Raw genomic sequence first — 10,508 nt, forward strand, 5'->3', positions numbered from 1 at the left:
TTTTTGATAAAATGCTTTTTGAGGAAAAAACTTATCTAAAGATAGTTTTAATTAAGACACATTATAGCTCAAAGATATCTCATCATGGAATAGGGATTATAAATTCTAATTCTGTAGTATGAGACAATATATTCATGTAATGTTTAAGAAAAGTTTTGTAAATGAGTTCCAATAGTTCATGGATTAGGGACCCAATTTTACGGGGGTTCCACAGGCTTCTGTATAGATTATTTAGGTAAATCTTTCTATCTACCCAATGGGACTCAGTGCTCAGTCTAGAAGATACTATCAGAGATGCTTAGTTTTGCAGTTCTCAAACTGTGGATTTGTGTCTCCAGAGGTAACATGCTTGCTAACAGCAAAAATGTTTTAAAATAAATAAATAATATACAGAGGTGAGAAATAACAGACCTCAAACTCTATTGTCCCTCTGCAAATTTGTGTACACAGAGTCAATCCCTTACCTCTCTCTAAAAGTGCAAAGTTTCAGAAAGTTCAACTAATAGAAGATTGTTGGGGGCGTAATAGATCTGGACAAGGAAAAGAAGTCTGGAGATTCATGTGAGAAGTGAGGGACATATGCTTGTTTTGTAAAAATATTATATGTTTGCTGTTGAAGAAAAAAATCCAGAATACTTAACGTTGTTGTTTTAGTTAAATAAAACAATTTAAATGTCTGTCTAGTGATGTTCTCCTCCTAATACAGCCTGGCAAGAACATTCTCCAAATATTAATGATTAACCTGTTGAATTGGAGATAGTTCACTTCCCAATGACTTCATAAATATCTGCTTCAATTACCTTTGGTAAATGAAATAACCAAACAATCATTCATTTTCTGATATAGCTGTAAAACTAATCTGAAAAGTTTTCAAAATAAATCAATGTTTAAAAATGTATAGTGTGTACCTTCTAAAAATGAAACTTACATCTATCTGAGTTGTGAAGAATATGTAGTAAGGTTATAACAACCAACAAGAATGCACTTTTATGTAGAAAACCATGATTAAATCGAGTCTTCCATGATTTAAATCAAATCCATCCTGCCTTGCATGCTCCAATGAGTCATTGCAGCCATTATTCATAGGTTGTCTGAAAGGTCCTCAGGTGAGGATAAGCCTTTTCCATGGCCTATTGTCTTTGTTGATGGACCATTCAACTTGAATAGCCCATTCATGACGTGCTGGCTAGCCTGAATGCAAACGAAATTTTGGGTGTTACCCAGGAGCAAACACATTTGAAATACAAATACATAGTCAATATTCATAACTCCAGATACAAAATGATACATTCATACAAATAGGATAACCATATTCAACAAACCATAACTTTTCCATAGACACCTCTCATGACATATATTGTACAAGATGCTACATAATTATATCATAATCATATTACTATGGTGAATATGTGGTGCAGAGTGTCACAATCCACCCTTACTAAATTGGGAGAGTATGTTGAAATGAAGAATTTATTTGGTATGCACAAAATAATATTTTGTTGATGCCAAAATAACATTTAAAAAGTAGGATCAGATTTTTCCAAAGTTCTCAGTTCCAACAATTGGAGCCAGGTTTTTCAGAAGAACTCAGTTCCTGTGTAGGCACCTAAATTGACTTTTTAGCAGTACTTGGCTCTTAGTAGCTCCCACCATTCTCAGTGCGAGTGGTTGGGTGCTAGGCACTTCTGACAGTCTGGCCCATTGGTTTTCAAATTTGGAGCATGGGAACTGGAAGTAGATTTCTTATGAAATCTTGAAAATGTAGGTAAATGAATGCTCTGTATTAAACACTAAGTTTTCCCCACTTAAAGTTGTGCAGTATAGTGGTTACCATAACCAGATCTGCCAGCAGTCTGGGACAGGGTATATGGCACCTCTGTTTTCAGGTTCTCTGGGGCATCTGCAGTAGGTAGACTTCATCTGTTCAGAGGCCCTGTGCCTCCACAATGGCTCTGGGACTCCTGTCCACCTCCTTATCTCCTTAATGGAGGTGATAGCGCAGGGGAGCCACAGAAGAGGTAGCACAGCCAAGGGCTGTTTTTGTTTCCTCAGTAATCTCTGCAGGCTGAGGAGAGGGTGATGTGTGTGCGTCCCACCCCCTGCCTGTCCCACTCACTGTTCCTTCTTACCATGCAAATCCTAACCCTCATCCCTCTAGAAGGGGGAATATGGGATTGAGGAGTGGTTGATCCCTCATACATTCCCACACCCACAATACCTCCTGCCATGTTCCTCATGGTGTGAATAAACCGGACTTTCCCCCTTCGTTAGAGAGAAGCTGCTGAGACACATGATTCTTGGGCTGATAATATATTTAGACCACTTATATAAATAACTTCCTTGGTGTAAAATAGTATAGCAATCCTTTATGATGATGCAATTATGACTTAGGGGTCTACCATATTATGACATTGCTTGGGTTGTTTTGATAAAAGATGTTTGCAAATGACAACTCTGCTTTTGCTTTCATCAGAGGCCAGCAGAAACGGTAGATGAGGAAGAAAATGAAGAAGAGGGAGATGAGGGAGAACTGAATGGAGATCAGGGAGAGGAAATGGGGGAGGCCGTTAATGGAAATGTTCTCCATAATGAGATAGAAGAAAATGAAGAGCAAATAAATGAGAATTATGAAGAAGAGCAGGAAGAAGAGAATCTTGGACAGCTGGAGGAAGAGGGGCCTTTCCACTTAAATGGTGAAACTAATGAAGAAAATGGTGAGGAAATGGAGCCGTTTAATGATCACAATGATCTTCCTCCTGAAGAAGAAACAAAAGCACCGGAGGACTTTGACAATCAAAGCCAGGTAACCGCTTATTCTTTCAATATTTTGTTTAAAAAAAAATAGATATTGCCTCATTCATTCAGCACTAGCGCTCTGTACTGCAATTGTAGTCCAGCTCAACCACGATGAGGCCCTTGGAGTCTCGTGGAGTTTCAGCTTGCAGGAAAGCGATTTCCGCTCATTTACAACCCCTCTCATCCTATGGCTACAACTGCAGAATTCTTTCTTCAACTGGCAAAGAATGTATTTGTTGCTCCATCACTCTGGCAGGTCATTGTCCTGCCTTTGTGGGTAAGTGGGGTACTAGAAATACAAGACTCCTGCACTCTCAAGAAGAGCAGGGTGATTGTATATTTCAGTCTTCACTTCCTCTGTCAGACATAGCAGGGGGACAGTGGGATGCACACAAGCATGTCTACTGGTTCATGAAACCAGTACCTTGTTTGTTTGGCTGAGTTGCCCTGCACAGAGGTTGCATTTAATAAGTGTTGCTGTCCTCATTTCAGGGAAGTCTTATTGATTTATTTAATTTTTATATTTTCAGCTAGAAAAGGACTGTTAAAATAAACAAGAATCTTAAAGACAGGGGATTTCTCTTCATGGGATTTTAAAACACAAGTCTCGTCCCTTAGGACAAGGGGTGGGACATGCCACAAATTTAGGGAGAGGTGCCTCATGCTGTACTGCTCCATTTGCTGATAGGAGAGGGTCTTCATCAGCAGGAAATGGAATCAAAAATGTCTGTGTCACGTATGAAAAGCCCCAAGTGTTCGGTAACCTGAGCAGTGGATAGATTTCCTGAGATTATGTGGTGCATGGGTTGTAAACTTAACATGGCACTCCCTGACTGGATTCCTCAGAGTCAGGGATAGGACAACTGGGGCCAGCTGTCCTATTGTATACCATTAAGAAGTGAAAGTTCCTGTACCTCCCATGATGCTCCACAGGTACCAACTTCCCTTGGTGCCGGTGGGTGCTCTCACACCTCTGGCCCTGCCCCCGTCCCCGTCCCCATCCCTGCCCAAACCCCGCCCCTCCCTGCCCCTGTTGGACCCCTCGCCAAATCCCCACCCTGGCCCTGCCTCTTCCACGAGCGCACCACATTCCTCCTCATCCCCCTCCCTCCCAATGCTTGCCACGCGAAACAGTTGTTTCGCGGCACAAGCGCTGGGAGGGATGGGGGAGAAGCAGGACGCGGCAGCGTGCTCAGGGGAGGAGGTGGAGGCAGATTGGAGGTGGAGGTGAGCTGGGGCGGGTCGGCAGGTCGGGGAGCTGCCAGTGGGGACAGAGCAACCACCAACTTTTTCCTGTGGGTGCTCCAGCCCCGGAGCACCCACGGAGTCGGCACCTATGTGATGCTCAGGATAGTCTCTGCCATACTTCTAAATTTGGGATTTATTCTGACCCATTTGTATGACACACAAGGACATTTTCAAATAAAGATTACCAGATAAATATGCAACGACATTCTCATCAGAAGTAGGATTTATTATTTTCTGTGCTTGATATGTTGATGGAATGCTTTTTGGAATGCTGTGGAGAATATGAGAGGGTTTATGCCACAAAGTGAGGCTACATCTTTGGGAGGTTCAATTTAGAAGGGATGTTTGCTCAGATGGGGCTATAAACAGAAAAAATATTCTAATTTGAGCAAAGGTTCTGGTACTTTCACCTTTTTTCCAATTTATCCTTACCTGATGGGAAGACCCCAGGTTTGTATAAGCTACTCAAGAATGTTATGTTGGTGACTAGCTCGTAGAAATTAGTAGAAATTCTAGTGTGGCCTACTTAATTGTACATTTGTTGACATGCAATGAAGTCTGTTATCTGTGAAGCTTAAAATATCGATTTTTGGTTCCTTTTTTCTCTAGATTGATTTTCATCTGGAAAAAACATCAAATCCAAGAGTAACTGTCACCAGCCCACAAGAAAGTGAAAAAAATGACCAAACCAATGAGTATGCTGCTGTAGCATAGACTTTTTAAAAAGTAGATTAGCAAAAAATGAAGGATTGTAATATTTGACATTTAAAGCATGTTGTTATCTGTGATTGATAATTTATAATGTAAAGATACAGTTGAGTACCACCTATTGAGTCTTGAAATGATAATGCCATATGGATGGACAGATAATGAACATCCTATTAAAAGGAAGATTTAATTATTTTCACAATATGTGGCTTACTGATGAGATTTTAGGGGGAAAATGTAAGGGTTTCTGTTTAGAAATACTATAAATAAGTGAGCTATTCCTTCTTCGTTATCAGATGATAGTACTAGAATCAACCCCATGTGTTAGTCTTCCAGTGTGCTCCAAAAAAGCATGTTAGACATCAGAGTTTTTCAGCAATTTTGTTTAGAAAAGAACATTTTTGTGACTTCTAATGGAAAAAATGTATAATGTTTTTCTTAGATTAATAAACAGCTAAAAATATGAGGTATACTTAATTTCCAGGCTTATAATTTAGAGGTAATGGGCCAGATTCTCCTCTTGATGGAGTTCACCCACATAAAACTGGAGTCGAGAATCTATCCTAATTAGATGTTCCAAACTTTATAGTGGCTTTCCAATAAAGCAGCAGCATTAGTGGTGGTTCTGTTAACAAAAAGCACATAAATAGCACTATAAATAGAGAGGGGGAGAGAGACTTCAGTACTGTAACCTGATCCATGTACTTGGATCTCTGCCGCTGCAGAAAGACCCACTGACTTCAGTAGAACTCTTCACAGATGCAGGAAGTCTGCATGCACATAGAATCATTTGCAGGATTTGGGCTATAGAATAGAATTGGGTAACATTTTTCAGACGCATGATTTATTTGCTGAAAAATGCAGTTTCACTTGACTACAAACTAGTCAAGCAAATGGCATGAATTTGCTGAATAGTTTCAGACAATTTTTTTTGTGGCCGACTTAGGACCATTCACAAAATGGCTGGAGGAGGTGATGTTGAGTAGAGCAGTGCTTCTCAAGCTATCTGATGTGGGGGACTGGCAAATTTTTTTTTCCAACGTGCGCGCAGACCAGCAGCCAATGGCTCGCAGACCAGCACCTGTCCACGGACCACCACTTTGAGTAGCACTGTAGTAGAGCACTTACCTGTGATGTGGGAGGCCTGTCTTCAGTTCCTGCCTCTGCCTGTCGTGGAGCAGGGATTAGAGATCAGTCTCCCACATCTCAGGAGGGTGCCCTAACCACTCGGCTGACAGTTATAGGAGACTAAACCATATCGCTTCCTCCTCTAGCTCTTCTGTGTACCTAGCCCTTTGTTTCCTTTGCTTCCAGAAGTGACTGCTGGAAACTAGAGCTGTTGATTAATCGCAGTTAATTCACACAATTAACTCAAAAAACTTAATTGCAATTAATCACAGTTTTAATCGCACTGTTAAACAATAGAATACCAATTGAAATTTATTAATTTTTTGGATGTTTTTCTACATTTTCATATATGTATTCTCTGTTGTAATTGAAATCAAAGTATATAATTTTTATTACAAATATTTGCACTGTAAAAATGATAAACAAAAGAAATTGTATTTTTCAATTCACCTCATACAAGTACTGTAGTGCAATCTCTTTATTGCGAAAGTGCAACTTATAAATCTAGGGTTTTTTTGTACATACTGCACTCAAAAACAAAACAAAGTAAAACTTCAGAGCCTACAAGTCCACTCAGTCCTGCTTCTTGTTCAGCCAATCGCTAAGACAATCAAGTTTGTTTACATTTACAGGAGATAATGCTGCCCTCTTCTTATATAGTGTCACCAGAAAATGAGAACAGGCATTTGCATGACACTTTTGTAGCCAGCATTGCAAGGTATTTACATGCCAGATATGCTAAACATTTGTATGCCCCTTCATGCTTTGCCCACCATTCCAGAGGACATGCTTCCTGCTGATGATGCTCGTTAAAAAATAATGCATGAATTAAATTTGTGACTGAACTCCTTGGTGGAGAATTATATGTCTCCTGCTCTGTTCTGTCCGCATTCTGCCATATATTTCATGTTATGGCAGTCTCGAATGATGACCCAGCACATGTTGTTCATTTTAACAACGCTTTCACCGCAGATTTCACAAAACACAAAGAAAGTACCAATGTGAGATTTCTAAAGATAGCTACAACACTTGATCCAAAGTTTAAGAATCTGAAGTGCCTTCCAAAATCTGAGAGTGACGAGGTGTGGAGTATGCTTTCAGAAGTCTAAAAGAGCAACACTCCGATGTGGAAACAACAGAACACGAACTACCAACAAAGAAAATCAATCTTCTGCTGGTGGCATCTGACTCAGATAATGAAAATGAACATGCATCTGTCCACACTGCTTTGGATTGTTATTGAGCAGAACCCATCATCAGCATGTATGCGTGTCCTCTAAACTGGTGGTTGAAGCATGAAGGGACATACGAATCCTTAGAGCATCTGGCATGTAAATATCTTATGATGCCAGCTACAACAGTGCCATGAAAACGCCGGTTCTCACTTTCAGGTGACACTGTAAACAAGAAATGGGCAGCATTATCTCCAGCAAATGTAAACAAACTTGTTTGTCTGAACAATTGGCTGAACAGGAAGTAGGACTGAATGGACTTGCAGGCTCTAAAATTTTACATTGTTTTATTTTTGAATGCAGGTTTTTTTGTACATAATTCTACATTTGTAAGTTCAACTTTCATGATAAAGAGATTGCACTACAGTACTTGTATTAGATAAATTGAAAAATACTATTTCTTTAATTTTTTTACAGTGCAAATACTTGTAATCAAAAATAAATATAAAGTGAGCACTGTACACTTTGTATTCTGTGTTGTAATTGAAATCAATATATTTGAAAATGTAGAAAACATCCAAAAATATTTGAATAAATTGTATTCTATGATTGTTTAACAGCGTGATTAATTGCGCAATTGATCACGATTAATTTTTTAAATCGCACGGTTAATTGCGATTAATTATTTTAATTGCTTGACAGCCCTAGTGGACAAAACAAAATTTCTGTCAACTGTTGATTCACCTGAAGTTTTCATCAGTTTTGGTTTGGGTCGAACTGAATCCTTTTTCTTTGAACAGCCAGCAGAACAAGAAATCAGTTATTCACCCAGCTTTACTATAAGGTAAGACAGCTTCATTCAAATATAAAACCATAAGCTAATATGTCACTTTTCAAAACTGGAAAGTTTACCCAGTCACAATGTTAAATTTTAACTAACTTTTTACAACAAATATTAAGAAATTTTAAATCTCTGTAGTAGATTAACAGATTAATGGAAGAAAATTTAACTTCTGTTTTAGTTTTGAAAAGTTGGACTGCGGCTGATTTATCAGCCAATGAGAAACTAATTTATAAATGAAAACACTGGCCCAGATCCTCTGCTGGCATAACTCAATTTAGCTCCACCGATGTCAATGGAGCCATCTCTGTTTACACCACTTGGTGATCTGGCCCACTAGTTTTTTTGCACAAAACTCTGCTATAAGGGCTCTATGTATTAATCCTGAGCATAGTCCTTACAGTTTAAAAATGTTACTTCACCTGTTGCAGTAAGATGGGTCCAGATACGCTGAGGTTTCATTTGCACTAGTACGTAAGAGCATCATCCAGAACATTGGTTGTCTTTATTACATGGATTCCTACTGTCTTTATTTTTTTTCTAAACTTCAACAGATAATGCCACTATGTTGCAAGTCATAGAAATGAAAATTTCTCGGATCTTAGCCATATTTTAGCTATCTATAGATATGTGATAGAGGTTTCTTGGTTTTGATTTTGAGTAGGTTTTTTTGTTAATGCTAGCAAATTATTACTAAACACTCACTTTTTGTGGTTATCCTGCAGTTAATTTTTTTAAGTTCATTCTAAGCTGCTGAAACAAACTTTAAAAAAATGTAAAAAAGCATTCACAGTAATTGAAAACCACCTAAACTGCTATATTTTCTCTAGCAGATATTTCGATATTTCCCCCCAATGGAAAAGTAATGTATGTTGACCCTCCAATATATCTCAGAGTGTTAGCAATAGATAGATAGATATATAAAAGGTGACATTAAAAACCAGAGGAACAAAGTCTGTACATATTGCTAGAACTCAAATATAAACTTTTACAGTGTTTAGATTTGGGTGTGGTTTATTGAACTGGGCTGGACAAAGCACTGGAGAATATTCCTGTTGGGAACAATTCTGCACTTGGGTCCCCAATTCAGCAAAGCCCTTACCTTGTGCTTAACACCACCTTTAGTCAGCAAAGTGCATGGGCATGTTCTTAAGTGCTTTGCTTAAGTCCCAATGACTTCAGTGGGACATAAGCATGTGTTTAAAGTTAAGCACATGCTTAAATGTATTTTATTTATATTTTAAGCAATGGTTAAAAAGATCTGTAGAAGACCTCTAGGCACTCTGACAATTAATCTTCCAATAGTTATACTGGTTGCATTTAGTTAATTTGCTCCTGTTTTATCAGCTACCAAAAACCAACTGTATCTTCTCTGGGTACATATGCTCTACTTTCTGTAAAAACCATAGCAAATAAATGGCTGTTGTAGCACACTTTGCTCAGTCAGAATTGGGTCGTTCATGTGCCTAGTTAGTATTAAGCACATGCCTAAATGCTTTGCTGAATTGGGAGCTAGGGCTCTGATCATGTGACTGTTGTACCTATGCTGAGCCCCACAGAAGTCAGTGGGATCCATGTGGTGCAGAGGTGCACCTCTTGTTACAGGATTAGGGTCTAGATGACCTAATAGGTACTTTCCATCTTCAGTACCTGTGATTTTTCCTATTACTCCTAGGATCAACAAATAGATAGAAAATGTGAAAACTTTAACGGGACAGATACAATTTCAAAAACATATTTGTGTGAAAACTTTGTATCTAACAGTAGGTACATGAAGATCCCGATAACAATATTTTCTCTTTTTCTAGTTTGTTTATTCTGTGTATTTGGCAGCACGCTGTATAGTCAGTGGCATTGTTTCCCTGTAAAGTCAGTGCCTCCCTTTCTTAAAAGACTTTTATAAACATCAATGGGAGAACATAAACTTTCATATTTTTTCATTTTTTAAAAAATTTCAGGACATGCTATTTAAAGGGTTAAACTGAATTTTGTTTTCAAATTAGTCAGTTTTAAAAAGTTCACGTTGATAGTATATAGTTAACTCTAATGTAAGTTTATTTCATTTATTGTCTGACAGCAGGCAGTTTTCATTCATTCTTATAAATTTCTCTCTGTTGCTTACCTAGGAAACATCTGAGCATACGTTTCTTCAGGATAGCAGATAAGACTCTTTAGAAAATAAAAATATAGGCATTTTCAGTATGTCATCTCCTGTAGTGATATATAGTATCATTCAGAACATGAATGTTGTACCAGGTACTCTTCAGTTTGCAGAGAAAGGATAAGCATAGTCTGTAACTGGTAGTTCTTATGACATCACAGTGAAAGTGATAGATCTTATATCACTGAATCCTAGAGTGGGTGGCCTTATTAAGAGTGTTCCCTTTAAAATATTCAGTGGTGTAGGGATAACAGAAGTGGCTAAACTAAATTCCGTGTTCCCCAAATGAGAATTAGGGAAACTCTGTTTACCCTTGACCACCCTACTGAAGATATTTCCTTTGGACACCAACAATTAGATATCACCGATTACTTGAAAATCTTAGCTATTAGGAAAGGAGGCATCTCATTATTGTGCTTATAAATGCACAGTTCAGGTCAGGACTTTATATTTG

General features: G+C 38.4%; 1 protein-coding gene across 1 annotated transcript in view; it reads left to right on the forward strand.

Annotated features, from left to right (window-relative positions):
• Positions 1-7,895, forward strand: part of DCDC2 (doublecortin domain containing 2) — a 130,388-nt gene extending 122,493 nt beyond the window's left edge. Inside the window, exons 10-12 of the mRNA XM_077809096.1 lie at positions 2,474-2,803; positions 4,654-4,739; positions 7,853-7,895. Of these exons, the coding sequence (XP_077665222.1) occupies positions 2,474-2,803; positions 4,654-4,739; positions 7,853-7,895 (459 nt within the window). The remainder of the gene's footprint in view (positions 1-2,473; positions 2,804-4,653; positions 4,740-7,852) is intronic.
• The last annotated feature ends 2,613 nt before the right edge of the window (positions 7,896-10,508 follow it).

This window comes from Eretmochelys imbricata, chromosome 2, assembly GCF_965152235.1.
Source record: "Eretmochelys imbricata isolate rEreImb1 chromosome 2, rEreImb1.hap1, whole genome shotgun sequence".
NCBI lineage: Eukaryota > Metazoa > Chordata > Testudines > Cheloniidae > Eretmochelys > Eretmochelys imbricata.